At 47.3% G+C, this 19,332-nt stretch overlaps 4 protein-coding genes across 4 annotated transcripts; 2 read left to right on the forward strand and 2 right to left on the reverse strand.

The window, feature by feature from the left end:
* Positions 1 to 52: 52 nt before the first annotated feature.
* Positions 53 to 3,687, reverse strand: LOC136513748 (vacuolar protein sorting 38-like). The gene is made up of 6 exons (XM_066507713.1): positions 2,985 to 3,687; positions 2,668 to 2,874; positions 2,400 to 2,565; positions 1,496 to 1,695; positions 610 to 837; positions 53 to 486 (listed from the first exon to the last, which is right to left on the reverse strand). The coding sequence occupies exons 1-6, from the start codon at positions 3,165 to 3,167 to the stop codon at positions 373 to 375; spliced, it is 1,098 nt and encodes a 365-aa protein (XP_066363810.1). The 5' UTR covers positions 3,168 to 3,687; the 3' UTR covers positions 53 to 372.
* A 431-nt stretch (positions 3,688 to 4,118) lies between these two features.
* Positions 4,119 to 13,395, reverse strand: LOC136513747 (histone-lysine N-methyltransferase, H3 lysine-9 specific SUVH1-like). Its single transcript, XM_066507712.1, has 3 exons — positions 13,256 to 13,395; positions 10,132 to 12,208; positions 4,119 to 4,471 (listed from the first exon to the last, which is right to left on the reverse strand). Exon 2 carries the CDS (start codon positions 12,186 to 12,188, stop codon positions 10,185 to 10,187), a length of 2,004 nt encoding a protein of 667 aa, XP_066363809.1. The 5' UTR covers positions 12,189 to 12,208; positions 13,256 to 13,395; the 3' UTR covers positions 4,119 to 4,471; positions 10,132 to 10,184.
* On the forward strand, positions 5,460 to 6,571 carry LOC136511070 (uncharacterized). The gene is made up of 2 exons (XM_066505293.1): positions 5,460 to 6,233; positions 6,284 to 6,571. The coding sequence occupies exons 1-2, from the start codon at positions 5,460 to 5,462 to the stop codon at positions 6,569 to 6,571; spliced, it is 1,062 nt and encodes a 353-aa protein (XP_066361390.1).
* On the forward strand, positions 7,147 to 8,157 carry LOC136511071 (uncharacterized mitochondrial protein AtMg00810-like). Its single transcript, XM_066505294.1, has one exon. It carries the CDS (start codon positions 7,147 to 7,149, stop codon positions 8,155 to 8,157), a length of 1,011 nt encoding a protein of 336 aa, XP_066361391.1.
* Positions 13,396 to 19,332: the final 5,937 nt, after the last annotated feature.

The raw sequence follows: 19,332 nt of genomic DNA on the forward strand, positions 1-19,332 counted from the left end.
ATTAATTCACAGCACAACAGAGCACAAACTAAAATGAATATGAGTTGTTGAATTTGAATCCAATTATTGAAAAATGTGACTTATTGGATAATCTAAATATCAGTCACTTGCTTGTTAAGGAGACAGACCCAGTGGTCGTAGGACTTTAGATTGGACCATCTTTCTTGAATGAGATGATGCAAGAAGCCATATGTGTGGGTACATTTCATTTCTCTAGAAAACCCTAATTGCCTATTTCCTGCACATACAAAAAACCTAGCGCAGCGAAAGAGGGCAAGAATCACACGAAAGAAGAGAAAAGAAAAACACCTACTTACATCTGTATAACACCTCTACACCATAAGCACATCAAAACCACATGGACTGGATCCATCATCTGTACACAAACTCATCAGACTGTATGATCCTAAGAAGTTCTCGCAGGTTACCAAACACGTGCCTTCCACAGCTCTCTGCTCCAACATAGTTCAGAAGCTGCTCCGTATCCTAATCATCCACGTGAAAAATGAAAGTAACAGTCTCAGATTTTGCACATCCAAGACTAGATCAAACAGCATTGCATCAGGAAACATAGCAGGTATGGTACAAGATTCACTGGGGAATACACACCTTGTGCAACAAATAAATGGCATAGGAGGCACTAGTGGAGTCGTCTTCTTGGCATTCCAGGAAAAGGGGGTACTCTGTTAGTTCTGATTCGATGTTCCTGGTACTTGCTGAAGCAGCCGATGCTGTATCAGCTGAAGGCAAGCGATCGCTCACATAAGATCGGGATCCTCCAAAGCGCAAGGGATATCGGAGGGGAACATCAAGATAGCAAGCTATGAGCAAGACTGCCTACAAACAAATAAATAAGCAAGTAGTGATTCTGAGTTTCTAACCCTCGTGATGGCATTAAGTATCATAAATAGGCAGAAGCAATTGTACTCCTATCATTGTTTATGCTTTATGGATACTTAATGCTGTGATTTGCAACAGCCCAAAACTTTAGACACAAAACTCAAGTTGTAACATTGCAAAGTAATATATGAAAACTGAATTATCTTAAATTGATCTTTTCTACAATCAGTACTATATTTTATAGCATATTCTGCGTCCAAAGCAATATAAGCAGCCTGTTCGGCTGGCTAGTTCGTATGGTTGCTGGTTCGTGAAGAAGTACTGCTGGCTGGTTTGTGTGAGAGAAAAATACTGTTCTGGCTGAAAATTTACGATCGTTTACGACAAGCCACAGCCAAACGAACAGGCTGAAGGTTTGACAGTGCAAATTATTGTCTTATATTTTCTCCCTTCAGCATGAGCATGACAATAAGATCAACTAAGGCTCCCTTCAGATTGCAGGGGGGGGGTCCAGTTTCCAGCGTTTTTCCTGTAAAAATGAACTGATTCCTGTGAAATTCCTACATGATTCCTATGAAATTCCTGTGTTCCAAAGGTGGCCTTAAGTAGGGATGTTTATACTGCACAGAAGAAATACCTCGTAGGAAAAACTTACATGTGCTGCATATCCCAGAACAGCTGCGGACCTCTGAAGCTCCTTGTTCCTGTAACTTTTTTGCTTCATTTTATGCTTCATAATGTCCCAGCCAAAAAATGTCCAGACACGTGCTTGTGGAGATTTGAGAATGGTGGGTAAATGTGTTCCGTTTCCACCTGAAAACATTCCATTTTCCTCTGGAAGTGTTCCATGCTCCCCTGAAATTGTTCTGTCATCTCATAAAATGGTTTGAAAAGGCGATTTAGGAATCATTACCCTCACTCTAAATTTCTCTTGTAGTATGCATCATGAAGATGTTTAACATAGAACCTTAAATAGGAATGTCCCAAGCAAAATTGTATAAGAACTGAGATGGAATTTTGAATGAGGGGCTCTTTGGAATGCATAACGCAGGAATTAAGGTTGGTTGCTAATTTCAATCCTGATTCCTACATGAATTTATAATTCTAGAAAAATTCAAACAAAACATTTGGATACAACATGAGAATTTAAGGAGAGGGAGAGTTTCCAAGAGGTTGGACCTCACATTAATTTTCTCCAAAATTTCTATGGACTGAGCCATTGCATAGGAATTTTGTATTTTGTAGGATTTTTGGATGTCCAATCATTTGTTCCAAAGGGACACAAAGGAAAAAGTTCCTATAGGACTTATCCGACAAAATTCCTCCACCCAGCAGGAGCTGTGACCCTTCAGTTATCCCAATCTTTGGGGTGCAGAGAGCGATCATAACAGATTGAGGCTGTTGAGTAAAGCCGGTAATACAGCTTATCATGTGTCAAAAGGCAATGAAACTATTTGGCTGCGATGTTTTTTTCTCTCGAAGGGGCATGTGCACTAAAGTCATGCATATACCATAAAACATTGTTCTTGAAGAGAGGCATGGGAGTAATGGATTCTCACCATTAGTATCAGCACAAGGGTTTTCCACATGTCTTGGAAGATCATGGAAGACTTTCACAGGGTACAAACCAGCAACCTGGCTAACCATGCACTGCTGCCTCGTCCTAAGCAGCCTCTGCAGATCCTTAAGTCTGAATTTGTCTCCCGACAACGCCTCCTTGGCTTCCTGAAATCAGCAGACGCCCTAATTTATAAAATGCAGCTACCCACAATGGCTCAACTCAATCTCGCAGCATGTCGCGTCGCGCAGACGGATTGCTTATATTACCTGCAATCGATGGTGCGCGGCGGTGAGGGCCCTCGACAGCGGCAGCACCCGCTCGATCTGCTCCTGCAGCCGCTCCTTCCCCCGCTCCACGCCCTCGAGCGCCCGCCTCCGGCCGACGACGGCCGCCTCCAGACGCGCTTGCTGGAGGTCCACTCTCCGCCTCAGCTCGTCCAGTTCCTCCGCCTGTCGCAGTGCCTCCCTCCTTACCTGCCCGAGCACCAAACCATACGAACAAAAAAAATAATAATAAATCAAACCAGGTCGTGGCAGAAGGGGGCGATTGGCTCAAGCCATTTGCGGGCGTGGCACGGACGCACCTGGAGCGCGGCCTCGATGCGGCGGGCCAGGGTCACCCGTTCCTCAGCCGCGGCCGCGAACTCCGCGGCCTTGCCGCGCAGCTCCCGCCACGCGACCGCCGCCGCCTCCTCCTCCTCCTCCGCCACCACCGCGGCGCCCGGACCGGGCCCGCGCGGGTTCCCCACCCGAACCGCCGGACTCATCGCGGCCCTACAGCCGCAGCGGATGATGACGTGTGGCCGAGGGGAAGAGAACAGGCGGCGGCGGCGGCGGCGGCAGCGCCCATGGCCGGTGACGGCTGCGTCCGTCGAGACCGAGGCTCGCCCCAGCGCCTACTCAGAAAGCGGAACCAGCAGTCGGAAAAGCGAAAAAGCGGTGGCGTCACGGCGCGTTGCGGTCTTGCGGTGGGCGCAAGCGAGCGGTTGGAGGACGTAAATGCGATGCCGATGCGTGGGACGTAGGTTTGCCGGCCGGTTTGAGAATTTGTCTCGGCGACGCAACGCGACGCGGACGCGGGGGACGGGACGGGACGGGACGGCGCTAGGGGCGCAGAGGGCGGGCCGCGGACGAGCTGGCCAGGCCCAGGCCACGCGGGTCCGGGTCCGGGGCCGGACTCGTGTATGCACGAGGACCGCGGATCTCGCAGTTACGGTGTACCAGCCACGTTGGATGGCAGTTCCTGCCAGAATGCTTCTCGTGGCTGGCTGGGGACGATGCACAATCGTCGGCAACCAATCCATGATGATCATGCATGCCAGATCTCCAGGTGATGTGAGAGTGAGAGGGACGCGCGTGCCCGGCTGCGTCGACGCCAACGACAACGCTGCCGTAGGCCGTAGCCCGGAGGTGCGGATTTCCCCCTCGCACATTCGGATATCGCTTTCAGCTCGGAGCGCAAATCTACACGAGCGACCGCTTGACCGTCACAAGAGAAGCCGCGGCGGTACTGGGTCACAGCCAAACCGGAGAAGCATCAGAAGGCAGAAGCTGTCTGCTCCCACGAGGTCACCAGCTGCACCTCTCGCACCAGATTCCATTCGCTGGCGCCCACAAGGAAACCTGGTTCCAAATTGCATCAACTGCATCCTTTGGTCCCTACCTGGGCACTCAGCATACACCTGAACATTTCTGGACATAGGCCACAATGCACCACATGAAAAAGGCAAGGGAAGCGAAAAATTCGAGTCGATAGCAACATGGTCCTAAACCAGGATAATTAACATGATCAGACCCAAGGAGTCACAGCTAACAACCAGGTGTCCAGCGCAAACAGGGCTGATAACAAGTCTACAAATACCGGTGCAATTGGTGGACAAGATTAGCACAAGCAATACATCAATCCACGCCCCCATAAACATCCGAGCAAATGGTGGGAAAACGACCACCATGCAGTGCAGAGCGACAGAAATTCTACAGTTCGACAACAGCTTACTGTCTTCACAGTACACATGGCAATTGGCATAATGTCATATCATCCGGAGACTAAATTTGCTTCCGTAGAAAGGATCTGTAAAAGAAATAATAATACACCACAGAGTAAGATGTCAGACAGATTTCACCCACCAACAAGTTATACGAGTTAAAACTTAAACATAGTAGCGTAATGCTGGGCAAAGAACAGGCAACATGTGCAGCATTTTTCTGAAACGAAGAAAAGAACAGAGTTTAAGCCATCACCCCCCCCCCCCCCCCCCCCCCCCCCCCCCCCCTACATGACCATCTCCAAAATTAACTTATTCAATACAAATATAAAAGCAAAACTGGTGCTGAGGGAAGATAAATGCTTGATTCTGTGCTAAAAGGCGTCATTTCATGAATAACAGCTATACTGAGTCAAAAAAGTAGGACTTCAGGGAGCAACATGTTGTATACAATCAGCATTTGCGGTGTACCATGCAGGGTGGCTTTGTTTCAGGAACAAAATGCAAATGGAAACTTCCAAACTTCTTCTCAGCTTACTCATCATGAAACCTACAGAAATATTCTGACCTACTCCATGTAAGACATAATCTGCTGCTCCCCAAATCTCTCTTTGCTGCAGATTAGGAGATCATGTTGGTCAGCTCGGCTGTCCAGTCTCTGCTGCTATAGTAGTATGGCAATAGGCCACCTCTAGTACAATAGTTGATAGCTACTACATCAACCATGTCTTGGTAGTGGGATGATCTAAACATTGTACTGCTAGTACTAGGAGTAGTTGGGGCTGTACTCAGCCATACTCATTTGTACCTTATAGCTGGTACATGAGTTGTAAATATATCACACTAAGGCAATGCAAAAGGGCAGTTCAGTTGCCACAACCAGAGGCAGAGCCTTGGCCAGCGCTGGAGCTTCTGCATTGTGTGTTTGTGTGTGTTCTTGAGCTCAATCTCTTCTTCTACCTCTAGCCATAGTGAGTGAGTGTGCTGGTAAGCTTACTGCTTACCTGTGCAGGGCAGTGAGAGACCAACAAGTGGTATCGGAGCAGTACAGCGTCGCCAAACTAACCGCCAGTGATGGCGGGTGATGGCTCGGACACGGGCGACGCTGCTGGGGCTGCCCAGCCACTACAGGAGGTCGTCGTGCGCACGGTGCGGGAGGTCAGCGGCACCAGTTGGCCGACGCTGACTCGCACCAACTATAGCGAGTGGGCGATGACCATGAAGGTCAAGCTCAGAGGCCGACGACTCTGGAACGCCATTCACAAGGGCACCGACAACGAAGAAGACGACGTGTCAGCGTTGGAGGCTATCCTCGCTGCTGTGCCAGCGGAGTACAGAGAGCCGTTAGGGGCGAAGAAGACTGCTAAGGAGGTGTGGGAGGCCATTGCAGCGATGCGTGTCGGCTGCGATCACGCAAAAAAGGCGACGGCCCAGCTACTGAAACAGGAGTACGGCAACCTCAAGTTCAAGGATAGTGAGTCGGTGGAGGACTTCTCCCTCCGTCTGCTGTCTCTCATCAGCAAGTTGGGGAGCCACGGCATCACCATCGACAAAGAAGAGGCGGTCTCCAAGTACCTCCACTCCGTACCGGTGAAGTACATCCAGACCGCTCTCTTCATAGAGACGATGCTGGACCTGTCCACCCTCACCATTGAGGATGTGACCGGCCGTCTGCGGGCAGTGGATGAGCGCATGGAGCAGGCCACAGCAACGACGGACAGCGGCAAGCTGTTGCTGACAGAGGAGTGGACTGCCCGGATGAAGGAGAAGAAGTCCGGGGAATCCTCCTCCAACCGCAGTGGCGACGGCAAGCGTCGTGGCAAGGCTCCTTCGTACAAGAAGAAGAAGGTCGACCCCAACGCGGCCATTGGGCAAAGAAGTGCCCAAACCGCAAGCAGGAGAAGAAGGCCAAGGCTCTAAAGGTTGTCAACCTCGACGAACCGCGCGCCCAAGTCCACCTCGGACGTGTGGGTAGCGAGCAGGAGCAGCGGTGGTACCTGGACTCCGGCGCCAGCAACCACATGACAGGCTCCAAGGCAGCCTTCTCTAAGCTCGACGACAACGTGAGCGGCACGGTGAAGGTCCGGTTCAGGCGGGTGGACAACATCGTCGTCGAAGGGGGAGCTCCTGGGTTGGCCAGTCAGTTTCTCGACGACCCAGAGCTGCTCCTTGTTAGTGCAGAGTAGCCACCGACGTTCATAGTGGTTGAACGCGACGCCAATTGGCGCCGGGCGATGTTGGAAGAGATGAAGGCCATCGAGAACAACCACACCTGGGAGTTGGTTGAGCCGCCGGCGGGCTGCAGGCCAATTGGGCTGAAATGGGTCTACAAGGTGAAGTGGGACGAACGCCGCACCATTGTCAAGTACAAGGCTTGGCTTGTTGCCCACAGCTTCGTGCAGTGTGAGGGCATCGACTTCGAGGAAGTCTTTGCTCCGGTGACGCGAATGGAGTCCGTTCACTTGCTGTTGGCCATGGCAGCAGCAAGGATTGGCGCGTCCACCACCTCGACGTCAAGTCTGCGTTCCTCAACGGCGAGCTCGCGGAGATAGTCTTCATCAAACAAGCTCCGGGCTTCGCCGTCAAGGGCGCTGAGCACAAGGTGCTCAAGATGCGCAAGGCGCTCTACGGGCTGCAGCAGGCCCCTATGGCGTGGAACGCCAAGCTCAACGCCACTTTGGGCGAGCTTGGGTTCACCCGCTGCGCCATAGAGCACGCGCTCTACACGCGGTGACGGGGGAAGGAGGAGCTCGTCGTCGGCATGTACATGGATGACTTGATTGTCACCAGTTCGCGCGCAGAGGACATCGATCACTTCAAGTGCGAGATGGCTGCTCGTTTCAAAATGAGCGAACTCGGCGAGCTCTCCTACTACCTCGGCATTGAGGTGAGGCAAGGGAAGGAGCACATCTCCCTAGGTCAGCGCGCCTATGTAGAGAAGTTGCTGGAGCGCGGCGGCATGGCGGAGTGCAAGCCGTGGGAGACTCCGATGGAGGAGCGGCTGAAGCTGAGCAAGCACAGCACTGCTGCGAAGGTGGACGCGACGTGCTACCGAAGCATCGTCGGCGGGCTGCGCTACCTCACTCATACCCGGCCGGACATTGCGTTCGCGGTTGGGTACGTCAGCCGTTTCATGGAAGACCCGCGTGAAGACCACTGGACAACAGTGAAGAGGCTGCAGCGCTACATCAAGGGGTCGCTTGATCAAGCGATCATCTTCCCCAAGCACGGCGGCAAAGGTGGGCTGAGGCTCATGGTCTTCAGCGAGGCACCCCCAAAGACCGAGGAAGGTGAGCCGGAGCTCACTCTTTTCAGCGATGCAGACATGGCGGGCGACATTGATGGTCGACGGAGCACCTCTGGTGTGCTCGTCTTCCTTGGAGCAGGCCCCATTGCTTGGCAGTCGCTGAAGAAAAAGATCGTGGCGCTATCGACATGTGAGGCGGAGTATGCCGCAGCGGCCACGGCGGCGTGCCAGGCTGTCTGGCTGCGCCGGCTGCTGACCGGCGAGGAAGCTCACCAACTAGCTCTGATGGTGGACAATCAGCCCACCATTGCCCTCGCCAAGAACCCTGTCATCCACGACCGGAGCAAGCACATCGACATCAAGTTCCACTTCCTCCGGAACTGCGCCGATGGAGGGCAGATCGTCACCGAGTTTGTCGAGACCGGCAGACAGCTCGCTGACATTCTCACCAAGTCACTCAGGCGCCTGCGGTTCATGGAGCTGAGGAAGATGATTGGCATGGATGAGGTCAAGGTATCGGGTTAGCAGCACAATTTGGGAAAGGAAAAAGTCTACTCCACACCCCCAACTATGGGGGGTGGTCTACATAACCCCCTCAACTATGAAACGATCTGATTTACCCCTGAACTTTCCAAAACCGTCTATTTTACCCCCCAGGCGGGTTTCAATGGCGGTTTTGCTACAGTAACAGGGTTTTGCTACAGTATCAGGGTTTTGTCTTTTTCCTTATTTCCGCTGAATCTTTGAAAAATCATAGTAAATCACAGAAAAATCATAAAATGGAAAATCTAATTTTGTTGGACTCCACATGAGTAGATCTACACAGTGAACATATAATATAGTACGCTTTAGTACAAAGTTTTTGCTGTAGCTTTAGATTAATTGGAAAATCCAATTTTGTCTGTAATTAATTAGAATAATTCATAGCTGCAGCTTCTATGGTCCAATTGTGGTGAAATTTTTATGGTAGGTTAATTATTATATGCTTAAACTATAGTAAAAATTTCGTACTCATTGGACCATGTATAACTTAGTTATAGATAAATTTCAATTAATTACAGACAAAATTAGATTTTCTAATTAATATAAATCTACAGTAAAAGTTTTGTGCTAAAGTGTACCATATTATATGTTCACTGTGTAGATCTACTCATGTGGAGTCCAACAAAATTAGATTTTCCATTTTATGATTTTTCTGTGATTTACTATGATTTTTCAAAGATTCAGCGGAAATAAGAAAAAAAAGACAAAACCATGCCACTGTAGCAAACCCGCCGTTACTGTACCAAAACCGCCGATGAAAACCGTCTGGGGGGTAAAATAGATGGTTTTGGAAAGTTCAGGGGGTAAATCAGACCGTTTCATAGTTGAGGGGGTTATGTAGACCACCCCCCATAGTTGGGAGGGGTGAAGTAGACTTTTTCCATTTGGGAAAGAATTGTAAGACATAATCTGCTGCTCCGCAAATCTCTCTTTGCTGCAGATTAGGAGATCATGCTAGTCAGCTCGGCTGTCCAGTCTCTGCTGCTGTAGCAGTATGGCAATAGGCCACCTCTAGTACAATAGTTGATAGCTAGTACATCAGCCATGCCTTGGTAGTGGGCTGATCTAAACATTGTACTGCTAGTACTAGGAGTAGTTGGGGCTGTACTTAGCCATACTCATTTGTACCTTATAGCTGGTACATGAGTTGTATATATATCACACTAAGGCAATGCAAAAAGGCAGTTCAGTTGCCACAAACAGAGGCAGAGCCTTGGCCAGCGCTGGAGCTTCTGCATTGTGTGTTTGTGTGTGTTCTTGAGCTCAATCTCTTCTTCTACCTTTAGCCATAGTGAATGAGTGTGCTGGTAAGCTTACTGCTTACCTGTGCAGGGCAGCGAGGGACCAACACTCCATTCCAAAATGAGTGCACTTCAAGCTAAAGTGCTTAGTCGATCCATTTTAAGTTTTTTTTTTCAAAAAATTACTAATATTTATCATATGTATCAAATAAGTATCATTAGATTCATCATCGAATACATTTTCATAGTGTACCCATTTGAAATCATGATTTTTGATACTACTATTTGTACCTATTTGAAATCATAATTGCTGATACTACTGTCTATATATTTAGTTAAACTTAAAATAGTTTGACTTCAACCAAATCTAAAGTTGCACTCTTTTTCAGACAGAGTATGATAAATCAAAAGGGCTAAGATACTAGCAAATATTTATATTAAAAAAAAACTCATGTTTTTGTTTCTTTTAACATGCTTTGATTTTCATGCTGATTTTTTTAATAAAGAAAAGAACAAGCCTACAACACTCCATAAACTACAAAATCATATATTTATTTCTAAACATTTCCATGTCTAGTTGGTGCCCAGACTGAAGCCAGATTGCATGATTATACAGTATAATGACAGATTCCACTTTATATCTTGCTCATTTAGTTCATAAAAAGGAAGAAACACATGTGATGAAAAAAATAAACCAATCTGGAAAAGAACCTACCAAGCAGAAAGTGGTTTGCATGATTAACCACAAACAGCAAGTCTCTCAACCCATCAAAATAATCCCCGGCAGTTTTGTGATCCACACATGCAGTTCTTTGTTCTACGAGAACCTGAACCACTAGATTCAGCTCCGGCAACACCATAGTCATAAGTCAGTTCTGTCATGGGTGGAATATGCTTCAGTGCAAAGAACATTATATGTGGGTGTCCATCATCTCCATGATCATATTGAACTGGTTGCCAGAAGACATTGGGTGAGCAACTGTGGTTCATGAAACGGGAGACATTTCCCATGTTTTTTGCACTTATCTTGATAGGCAGTGGCTCAAATTCATCAGCCGATACATACGTGCTATCTTCACCTATCAGTTCAGGTCCACAATTCCATTTTAAAGTCTTCTCACCAGGGCATACAGTTTGAAAAATGTAATCATCTTCACTATCATTCAAATTAACTTTGTGCTCATCAATGACCTCGCCAGCATACTCACATATAAATGAACCAGCACGAACAGGTTCCCAGCAGCGAAGACCCCAGCCTCGATTGGTGGTCCTGAAGACCTCAAAATGTAGCCTGGCCCCTTTTTGGGTCACTCTGTTCCGGCAATTTGTAGAACAGTTGCAAGATTCACCACATTCATAGATCATCGGTTTGCGGCATGACAACAATCCTAATGAACTGTAGGGTAAATCACCTCCATTATGTTGTCCACAAGCACAACTGGCATCACCAGGCAGGCAAACACTCTGGCATCCACAGCCCTGCAACTTTTTCATAGAACTGAGAGGCCTCAAGTATTTGACCTGATTAGTATAGGTGAAATGTCCAGGTCCTTTCTCATGGTCTACCTCATTGACAAGACAAACTGGCACAGTTTCAGCCTTAGATGACAGATCAGCTAGTAGAACACTGCCTCTGGTAGCAGGATTATCTATCCATCTCTGAGTCATCTTCCATAATGCAGCTCCATCACGCTGTCCAGGTTCACGTAGCAGCTTGTACTTGAAGCAATGGATACCAGACCTTGTTTTCTCCTTCCAGGACTCATGAATCTTGTAGAGGCCATCATATATGTAAATTTTCCCAGTTAGGCAAAATGGATCCTTGAAGCCACGTACAACCCTTATCACATTCTTCCTATGCAAACTCCTCTCAAGAGCTAGGTTACCCCTCTCAAGCTTCTGGTCATGCCTCTCTTCAGTATTCCTACTATTTCCCCCTGAACCACTGTACACCAGCACATCTGTGTCATCATCCTCATTCTCATAACCTCCTGCAGAGACGATACATATGGCTACAGAATCCTCATCATTTCCAAACTTAGTAGTCATGTAATCAATGCCTCCCATACTAGGTGCATGCAATCCAATGATACACAGCTCCATCCTGAAATAGAAAATATCCCCTATTTCAACTCCAGGTACAGTTCCTACCCGCTTGCCCGTATTCGCCCTGATGTTACTGGCCATCATGATGGCACCAGCCTTCAGGTCTGCACGTCTGCTAGCGTCCTGTGTTTCATCCATCTGCAGATGTCTTCGCCGGAGTGCCTCAAAGGCCATGTGAACTGCTTCCACAATCTCCCTGGGATTGGATGAAGATGACAGAAAGGCAAGCTCTTTGCCAGCAACAAAATTCTTGTATGTGGGCTTAGGGCGCTTTACCTTACCATTTGAGCCATCACGACCAGAACCAGGAGGACGGCCTCTCCTAGCCTTCCGTTCAGATGCCAAAGCTTGGTTACCTGAGTAAGGGTCATCATAACCATCAAGTGATATGCTTGACCTTGTCTTGTATGCAGAGATAGGGGTGGCATCAATGGCACCATTTGCAGTGGCACTGAAAGTAGTGAACGATCCAAAGGCAGGAAGGTTCCCTGCACCAAACCCTGCTGGAAATTGACCAACCGGAGTGACACAGACCAATGGTGGTGTACTTGATTGATTAACATTGACTCCCATGGGGGCAGGGAACATTGGAGCTAAAGACCTTAATGGCTTGGCATCCAGGAGCACCTGATTAGGATCAGGTATGAAATTCGAGGCCCTATACATCTTAAATGTATAGAAAATTCCTGCCAAAGAAAGCAAAATCTTAGTGAACATAAGACAATGAAAATCCTTAGTGGAGTAAGCAAAGACTCGAACTTGAGTAAATCCTCAAGAGCGTTGGCATAAACAAAATTAATCCTTGAGCTGAATCCCAGGGAAAAAAATGTGTGCTACTGTAATCAGCACATGAGCTTCAAGCACTATTTTACAGTCCGGTATACTTTGTCAACCTACTACTTTGCATAGTTTCTCAGTGCATGATGTGTTGGCAAAGTACTTTTTTAAACCAAATATTTGCCAAATTAAAGAACTTGAAAATTCCAATACAATTGTTGGATTTTTTAGAGCTCCTTACTACAATAGTTATTTTCTATCATAAGTCATTATACTGTGATTGATTATCACAAACTCTATGTAATGTAACACAAAATTATTAGCCATTATGAACACATAACCCACAACCATGCCAAAACCAGAAACGTACAAGCAAACCTCATGCCCTTGTGGCCTTTGAATCCTACCATCCACGCCAACCAAACCAACAAGTGGGAGCAGAGTTCCGATTATAGAACCATTAGTGAATTCAATGTGGTTATGGACTGTGGTCTCCCACTGGTAGGCCTGTTCATGGTTTGGTTCCAAACCATTCAACCCACCAAGCCAACTTGGACCAAACCGCAATACAGGTTTCAAATGGGATGGATTAACCCGTCCAGAAAACCATTGAACCCATCAACATCACTGGCTGCACCATGGGCAAGCTGGCTGGCGCCGGCAACGGACACGCCCACCAAGGCGCTCATGCGCCGCCCGTCCATCGGCCGCACGGTGCTGCTCATCAATAACGCCATGTGGCGTGACCTCACCGCCTTCCAGATCAGTGTCCTTCTGGCACTGCAGTACCGCGGCCTCGACATCTTTGGCATCAATGAGAAGGCCAACGGCACCATGATCTTCAATGTTTTCGTGCATACGCTTGTAACAGGATCAGATCCGATCCGAATAGAAATAGCTAGGGTTTGGGTGCTCGGTTTCGCACAGCAGTAACGGAAGAGAAGGGGTGCGCGTACCTGGTAGTGGGTGCTCGTCGCCGGCGAAGGTCACGAAGATGGAGACCTGAGCACGCAGGGCGGCGGCCGCCCAGTCGTCGCCACCACAGAGCTGGGGAGCACTGGGTCGGAGATGGTGGTCTGTGGAGAACAAAAGATGGCCTCGGTCAAGGTTCCGCTCCGGGGCCACTGCTACTCTTTTATACTAGACCTGAAAAACACGACTATGCCCGGTCCGACCGTAAAAAAGCGGTATTTAGTTAAGCCCACCACGATATTTTCCCACATGATTAACCTATAACTATTATTATTTTTTCATAAAGTTTAACTAACAAGTACTCTCTCCGTCTATGAAAGAACGTAATTATCGCTTTTTAGAAGTCAATCAATTTAAACTTTGACTAAAATTATATAAAAAAATTACTAACATTCATAATACAAAATAAATACCATAAGAATTATTATAGAATATATTTTTATAATAAGTTTACTCAGAGACATAAATGTTAATATTATTTTCTATAAATCCGATCAAACTTAGTTTGATCCATGCATATCCTATAATTAAATTTTTTTTATGGACAGAGGGCCTAACCAATAAAAGTGTTCCATGAGATAAAAAAAATACCTTGTCTAATCCTACCGTCGTCTTGTTTCGCTCCTTCGACGCTTCTCTTTCTCCCCTTCCTATCTACGTTGTCTAGACGCCAACAGCGTTCAAATAGGGTCACTGAGGGCAGCTCCAACAATATTAAAAGAGTTAGCTTAGATTTTATTAAATAAAGAGAGAAAATGATAAGATAGCTCCTCGTGAAGAGCTAAACTCATACACTGTCTTATAATTAATGTGTCTATACTTATAAGTTTTTCTATGCTAATATATTGGTTTTAGTTTTAAAAATTCATATAAGTTAGCAAGTTAATCCTATTATTGAGGTTGCTCGGATGATGTATAAAGCTTTTTTTAGCCTCACCGACCATCCCACCGTGCTTTGCTCGCGTATCGGGCTGACAAAACAAGCTAGGCCGCGTTCGTTTCGCTGAAATTTAGTTTATATTAATACTTATGCTGATTTATTGTGAGAAAAAAAATATTATTCGTTTCCTTGCAAACAAGCCCTGGAGCATATAGTTGGATCAAAAAAGTTTCAGTCGGCGTCCATCTCCTCCGGTGCTGCCTGCGCAGCTGCTTTCGCCTGCTCCAGAAGATCCGACGGGACCTGTATGCCAGGAGAGCAACGAGTTCACCGGCCTGTTCGCTGGTTGGTTTCTAGGCTGGTTTGGGCTGGCTGGTGCTGGTTTATTGTGAGAGAAAAATATTGTTGGCCGACTAATTTAGGCTGACTGAAACCAACAAACGAACAGGCTGCACAACACAGGACGAGGCACGAGCCTTCAAAGATTGCCAGAAGTCCAGAACAACATCAACGGTGGTGGGCTCTTTTCTGTGGACGGTGGACTGGACGCATTACCTTCTGGTGCTGACTGTTTGATTCGTCGCACACCCAGCTCAGCTCCACTCCCAAAAACTTCGTCATATATTCAGTAGATTGCGAACTGATCATAGATCATTTGGTTACTTGGTCATGTATTCTGTAGATTGCGAACTGATCATAGATTAGTTGATTGGATTTCTTGTGGTATAACTTGTCCATCCATATGTCATCGACTTGGCATGAGTGCTCGTATTTTTCTAGATTTATTTCAGGATTTAACGGCGCTATGCATTCAGTGGTAGGTTGACGTTCCCGTCGCCAGCGAGGCATCTGTAGTGACTTCGTGAATCTCGAGATATGTCGGTTCAGTTCTTCGGATGTGCTCATAGAGGTAGTGTTTGCGTACGTGTGTTCATAGGGGTGAGCGTGCGTGCGTATTGTCCTCATAAAAGTAAAGTTTGCGTATGTGTGTTCATAGAGGTGAGTGTACGTGCGGTGTTGCAAACGTACTGTGTAATTTAAAAAATATATATTCCGTTGCATACGGAAGGAACAAGGGTCAAGACATAGTCACAGAGAAGGAGAGACTCGAAACTTGCACGGGTAGATTATGCTGTTGAATTCATTGTGAAGTACCTGTAACATGAAAGTTAAGGTCAGCTTTCAACTAATAAAGAGTTCTCTCTAAGGAATGGATGGTATCTTTTGAGAGGACCGCCACTAGTGCTAGCCCCCTTGAGAGACGACAAATCTAGTACATCACAAGAATCTGTACCAAAAAACAACCCTATGCTAGAGTGCAAGCACTATTGTATTGCCAACATGTACGAGATCTTAGTGGACTCCAAAGAAAGAAAATGTCTCGGACCAAAATTTCCATTAACATGGATACAAAATATTACTATAAACTAGCAATGCAAACTTAGAGTGTTCTATGGGCACATATGTAGTCGTTTCGATTCCCTAAAAGAGGGGAAAAAACTAATCATTAACTAACAACAACTGACATAGGAGTATTTGCTCGAAGTCAAGCAAGGGAGAAAACAAAACTACTGGCATCTTTCACCCTGTTCGCTTGTTGGTTTCAGCCAGCCCAAACCAGCCAGTCAACAGTGTTTTTCTCTCACAACAAACCAGCACCAGCCAGCCCAAATCAGCACAGAAACCAACCAGCGAACAGGCTGTTTGCAGCAAGTCATCACAGAACTGACAAGCTTTCAGTTCGTTTCTTTGCATCAAGTCATTACTGGACTTAAAAGACATGATTCAAGACATAGTACATGTACTGTATATCTTTGCAACTTCAACAACGCCCTCCCAGCAGATTACCTCAGGCAGCTTCAGTTTTTCTATCTCCCTGTAAGCTAATATCCACGACATTCGAATTAATCAAAACCACTTGAATAACACAGGCAATCTGCTAGTGCTAATGATTCAATCATTATGCACATTTAGTCATTGGCCCTGTTTGTTTCGCTGAAATTTAGCTGCTGTTGATGCTGATTTGTTGTGAGAGGAAAACACTATTTCTTCGCTGAAAAGTACTGCTGAAATAGTGTTGAAAAACAAGGCTATTGTCATCAATTTCCATCTCTTCATATCTCCATTAAGGCATTAACGCTGAAGCCCTTAAAGATGCTAGTATATTGACCAGAGAAAATGGTTTGCTACGTGAATTCAGTTGTTCATCCATTTAAAAAAGGGTACTACATGAGGACGACTGACTTGGCCAGGAAGAGGTTAAACTCGACCATAATTCTTGGGCTTGGATGACATGGAGTCATTGTAACCAGTGTGCTTTTTATGGCTTTTCTCCTAGTTTGGTTAGAACTTTGCAGGCTTGGAGCTCGCCCTTGAGAAGATGGTTTATTGGAGTCTTGCAGGGGCTTGTGGCTCGTGCCCATTTCTTCTCTTCTTGCTCTGGAGCCTGTAGGCAACCAGTTGGTATCTGGTTTCTTGGTTGAGGTCATTTTTTTTTTGTAAGTATAAAGTGCGAAAGTTTCTAGATCATTGGGTATGTGGGTGCGTATTGTAAAGGTTCTTGCTTTCCTTATTAATACAAAGATGCGTGGCTCTCCTACATGTTCAGGATTTTTTTATAAAAGTGCAACCTTAATGCCGGTTTGCTGTCGAGCTACACCATGGAGTCAGTTTGTTAACACAATCTTCACCAAAAACCAGTAAAGTATTTCGATTTGTTAGAATTCTTTAATACATTCATGTACAGAACTTTTTTTTTAAATGGAAGCACAGGAGGTGGCAGGCCCGGATACATACTGCCGCAGGCCGGCAGGGGGATTGGGGACCAGGCCACGATAACATCAGCGTTCGAGTTCGGGTCCCTCGGGTTTAACCCCTAAATGCAGGGCAACGGAGTTTGATAACAACAACGTCGAATCAGAACTAGGGTTGCTTCGTCTGTTTTAAAAAAATATAGGCTTTGTTGGGATGTTGTGGTATTAAGGGGGTGTTTGGGACTGCTTCGCTCTCGTTTTTGCAGCTCCGCTCCAGCTCCATATTGCCAAATAACTTCAGCTCAAAAAACTCCACTCAAAAAAAAAAGGTGAAGTTAGGCCTCGTTTGGCATGGCTCTAACTCTGTATGGAGCTGCTCCACTCTAGAACTTCAGGTGGAGCCAGCTCTGGGTGGAGTTGGAACTGTCTGATAGAGGTGTTTGGCTGGGAGGGTGTCCCTAGCTCCAAAAAAGAAGAGTTCGAGGGTAGATTGCCATTCTTACCCTGCTTATGTGGGTCCCACTGTCAGTGACTAATCTATTTTCTTTTTCCCCCTCTTTTCCTCTCCGTTTCTTCTCTGTCAGCGGCGACCACGGGCACGCCGCGCTCGTCTGTCCCCTTCGCCTCCTTCTCCCCCTCCGACAAGCTGGACCGCATCGCCGACTGGACCCGCAACCCGTCGGGCCCCGCGGCGTTTGCCGCCGCTCGGGATGCCGTCTTCGACTTCGCAGGGCTCGATGACTCCATCGGGCTCGCGTCCGCGGATGACTCGTCCTTCCACCTCGTCGACGGCAAGCCGCCGCCGCGGCACCCGCGGTTCGACCCCCGCTGGCGCTTCCAGCAGCGGCCCCAGCTCCCGCAGCACCGCGACGAGGAGGTCGAGGCTCGGCGTCGCGAGGCCGAGAAGGAGCGCGCTCGCCGCGACTGCCACTGGCAGCAGAACCGCCACACGAACCACCAGTTCAACCGCGGCGGGCCCTCCTCCTCGTCCGCCAAGCCGTCCGTTGACATCCAGCCCGAGTGGTCGGTGAAGGAGCAAATCCCTTTCTCCTCCTTCTCCAAGCTCTCGTGACCGAGCCCGAGGATCTCCTCGTCTGTGGCGCAGTCGAGTTCTACGACCGGACCTATGACCGCGTCACTCCCAGGTCGGAGCGTCGCCTCGAGCGCTGGAGAGAGGTAGAGGGCTCGGGGAGGGCAGAGGCGGCGGCGGCGTGCTACTGCGGAGCTCAGGCGTGTTTTTGTAAGGCGAGGCGAGGGGGAGGGCTCGGTCGCAGAGGAGCTCGGCGGCCACCCATGGCGGCGGGGGAGGAAGACGACGGCGCGGGAGGGAGGGAGTCACTGCACGGGGGTCTCGGAGAAATAGAATCGAACCGTTTTTCTGTGTAATCAGTGGCAGTGGTGGGTAATTTCCCACCAACTCCACGAGAAGGTTCATATTGAGTGGTTTTGGAGCTGCGAAAGAGATGCTCCAAAACTCCACCTCCATTTGTACTACAGCTCCATGGAGTCGGCAGCTCCGTAGAGTTTCAGAGTTGGGGTGTTTGGCTGAATTTTTTTATAGAGTTGCTGGAGTTTAGGAGTGGAGCCATACCAAACAGGCCCTTAGATGCCAACTCCACGTTTTCTCTGGAGCACCTCAAGGGATACTCTAGTTTTTAGAGTTTTATATTCACACGTGGAGTTGAGGAGCAATTAGCCATGTTGCCACTTATTAATCACCGGTTCACTCTACCATCTGTTCGACTCCCCTGGCCATGCACGCTCGCTGACTCGCTTCCGTGCTCCAGCAAAGGGGAAAAAGTGAGATCGTTGGCCGGCTGAGCTGGCCTAGGGTCAGCATTCTTATCCCTTTTTCAAATTATTCAATTCTTTATTTCCAACAAGAAAATAAAAAGAAAAACTCCTTAAATGAACAATAGTAGACGCTAACGCATGTGCTGAGTACTACTTAGAATAAAAAACGTAAATAAGGGGTATAATAGACCATCTGTAGGGAAACAACCAATTTCTAGAACTGGAGCTAGGCTCTATGCCAAACGGTACCACCTGCTCCATGAACTCCATAGTGAAGTTGCTCCATGGTAAAGTTGGTGGAGCGGAGTTGCAAAAATAGAATCGGAGAAGTCCCAAACATCCTCTAAGAAACCATAGTATCAAGAAACTACAGTTTTTGAACTGTTGATGTGCAAAACCATGATTTAGAAAAAAAAAAGGGTCTAAAGTGGAGTTTTCTAAAACTCCAAAAGACTATAGCTTCAGCAATAACATGGTACTCAAAACCACAAAGTTTGTTGCACCCAAACACTTCATGACACTCCAAAACCAAAGTATTTCACAGAACGATGATATTTTTTAAAAAAACTCCAAAAAAATAATTTGTATCCAAACAGGGCCACACCTGTAGTTTTTTCTAAGTCAATCCATCTCA

The sequence above is a fragment of the Miscanthus floridulus genome, chromosome 16, assembly GCF_019320115.1.
Source record: "Miscanthus floridulus cultivar M001 chromosome 16, ASM1932011v1, whole genome shotgun sequence".
Classification (NCBI taxonomy): Eukaryota; Viridiplantae; Streptophyta; class Magnoliopsida; order Poales; family Poaceae; genus Miscanthus; species Miscanthus floridulus.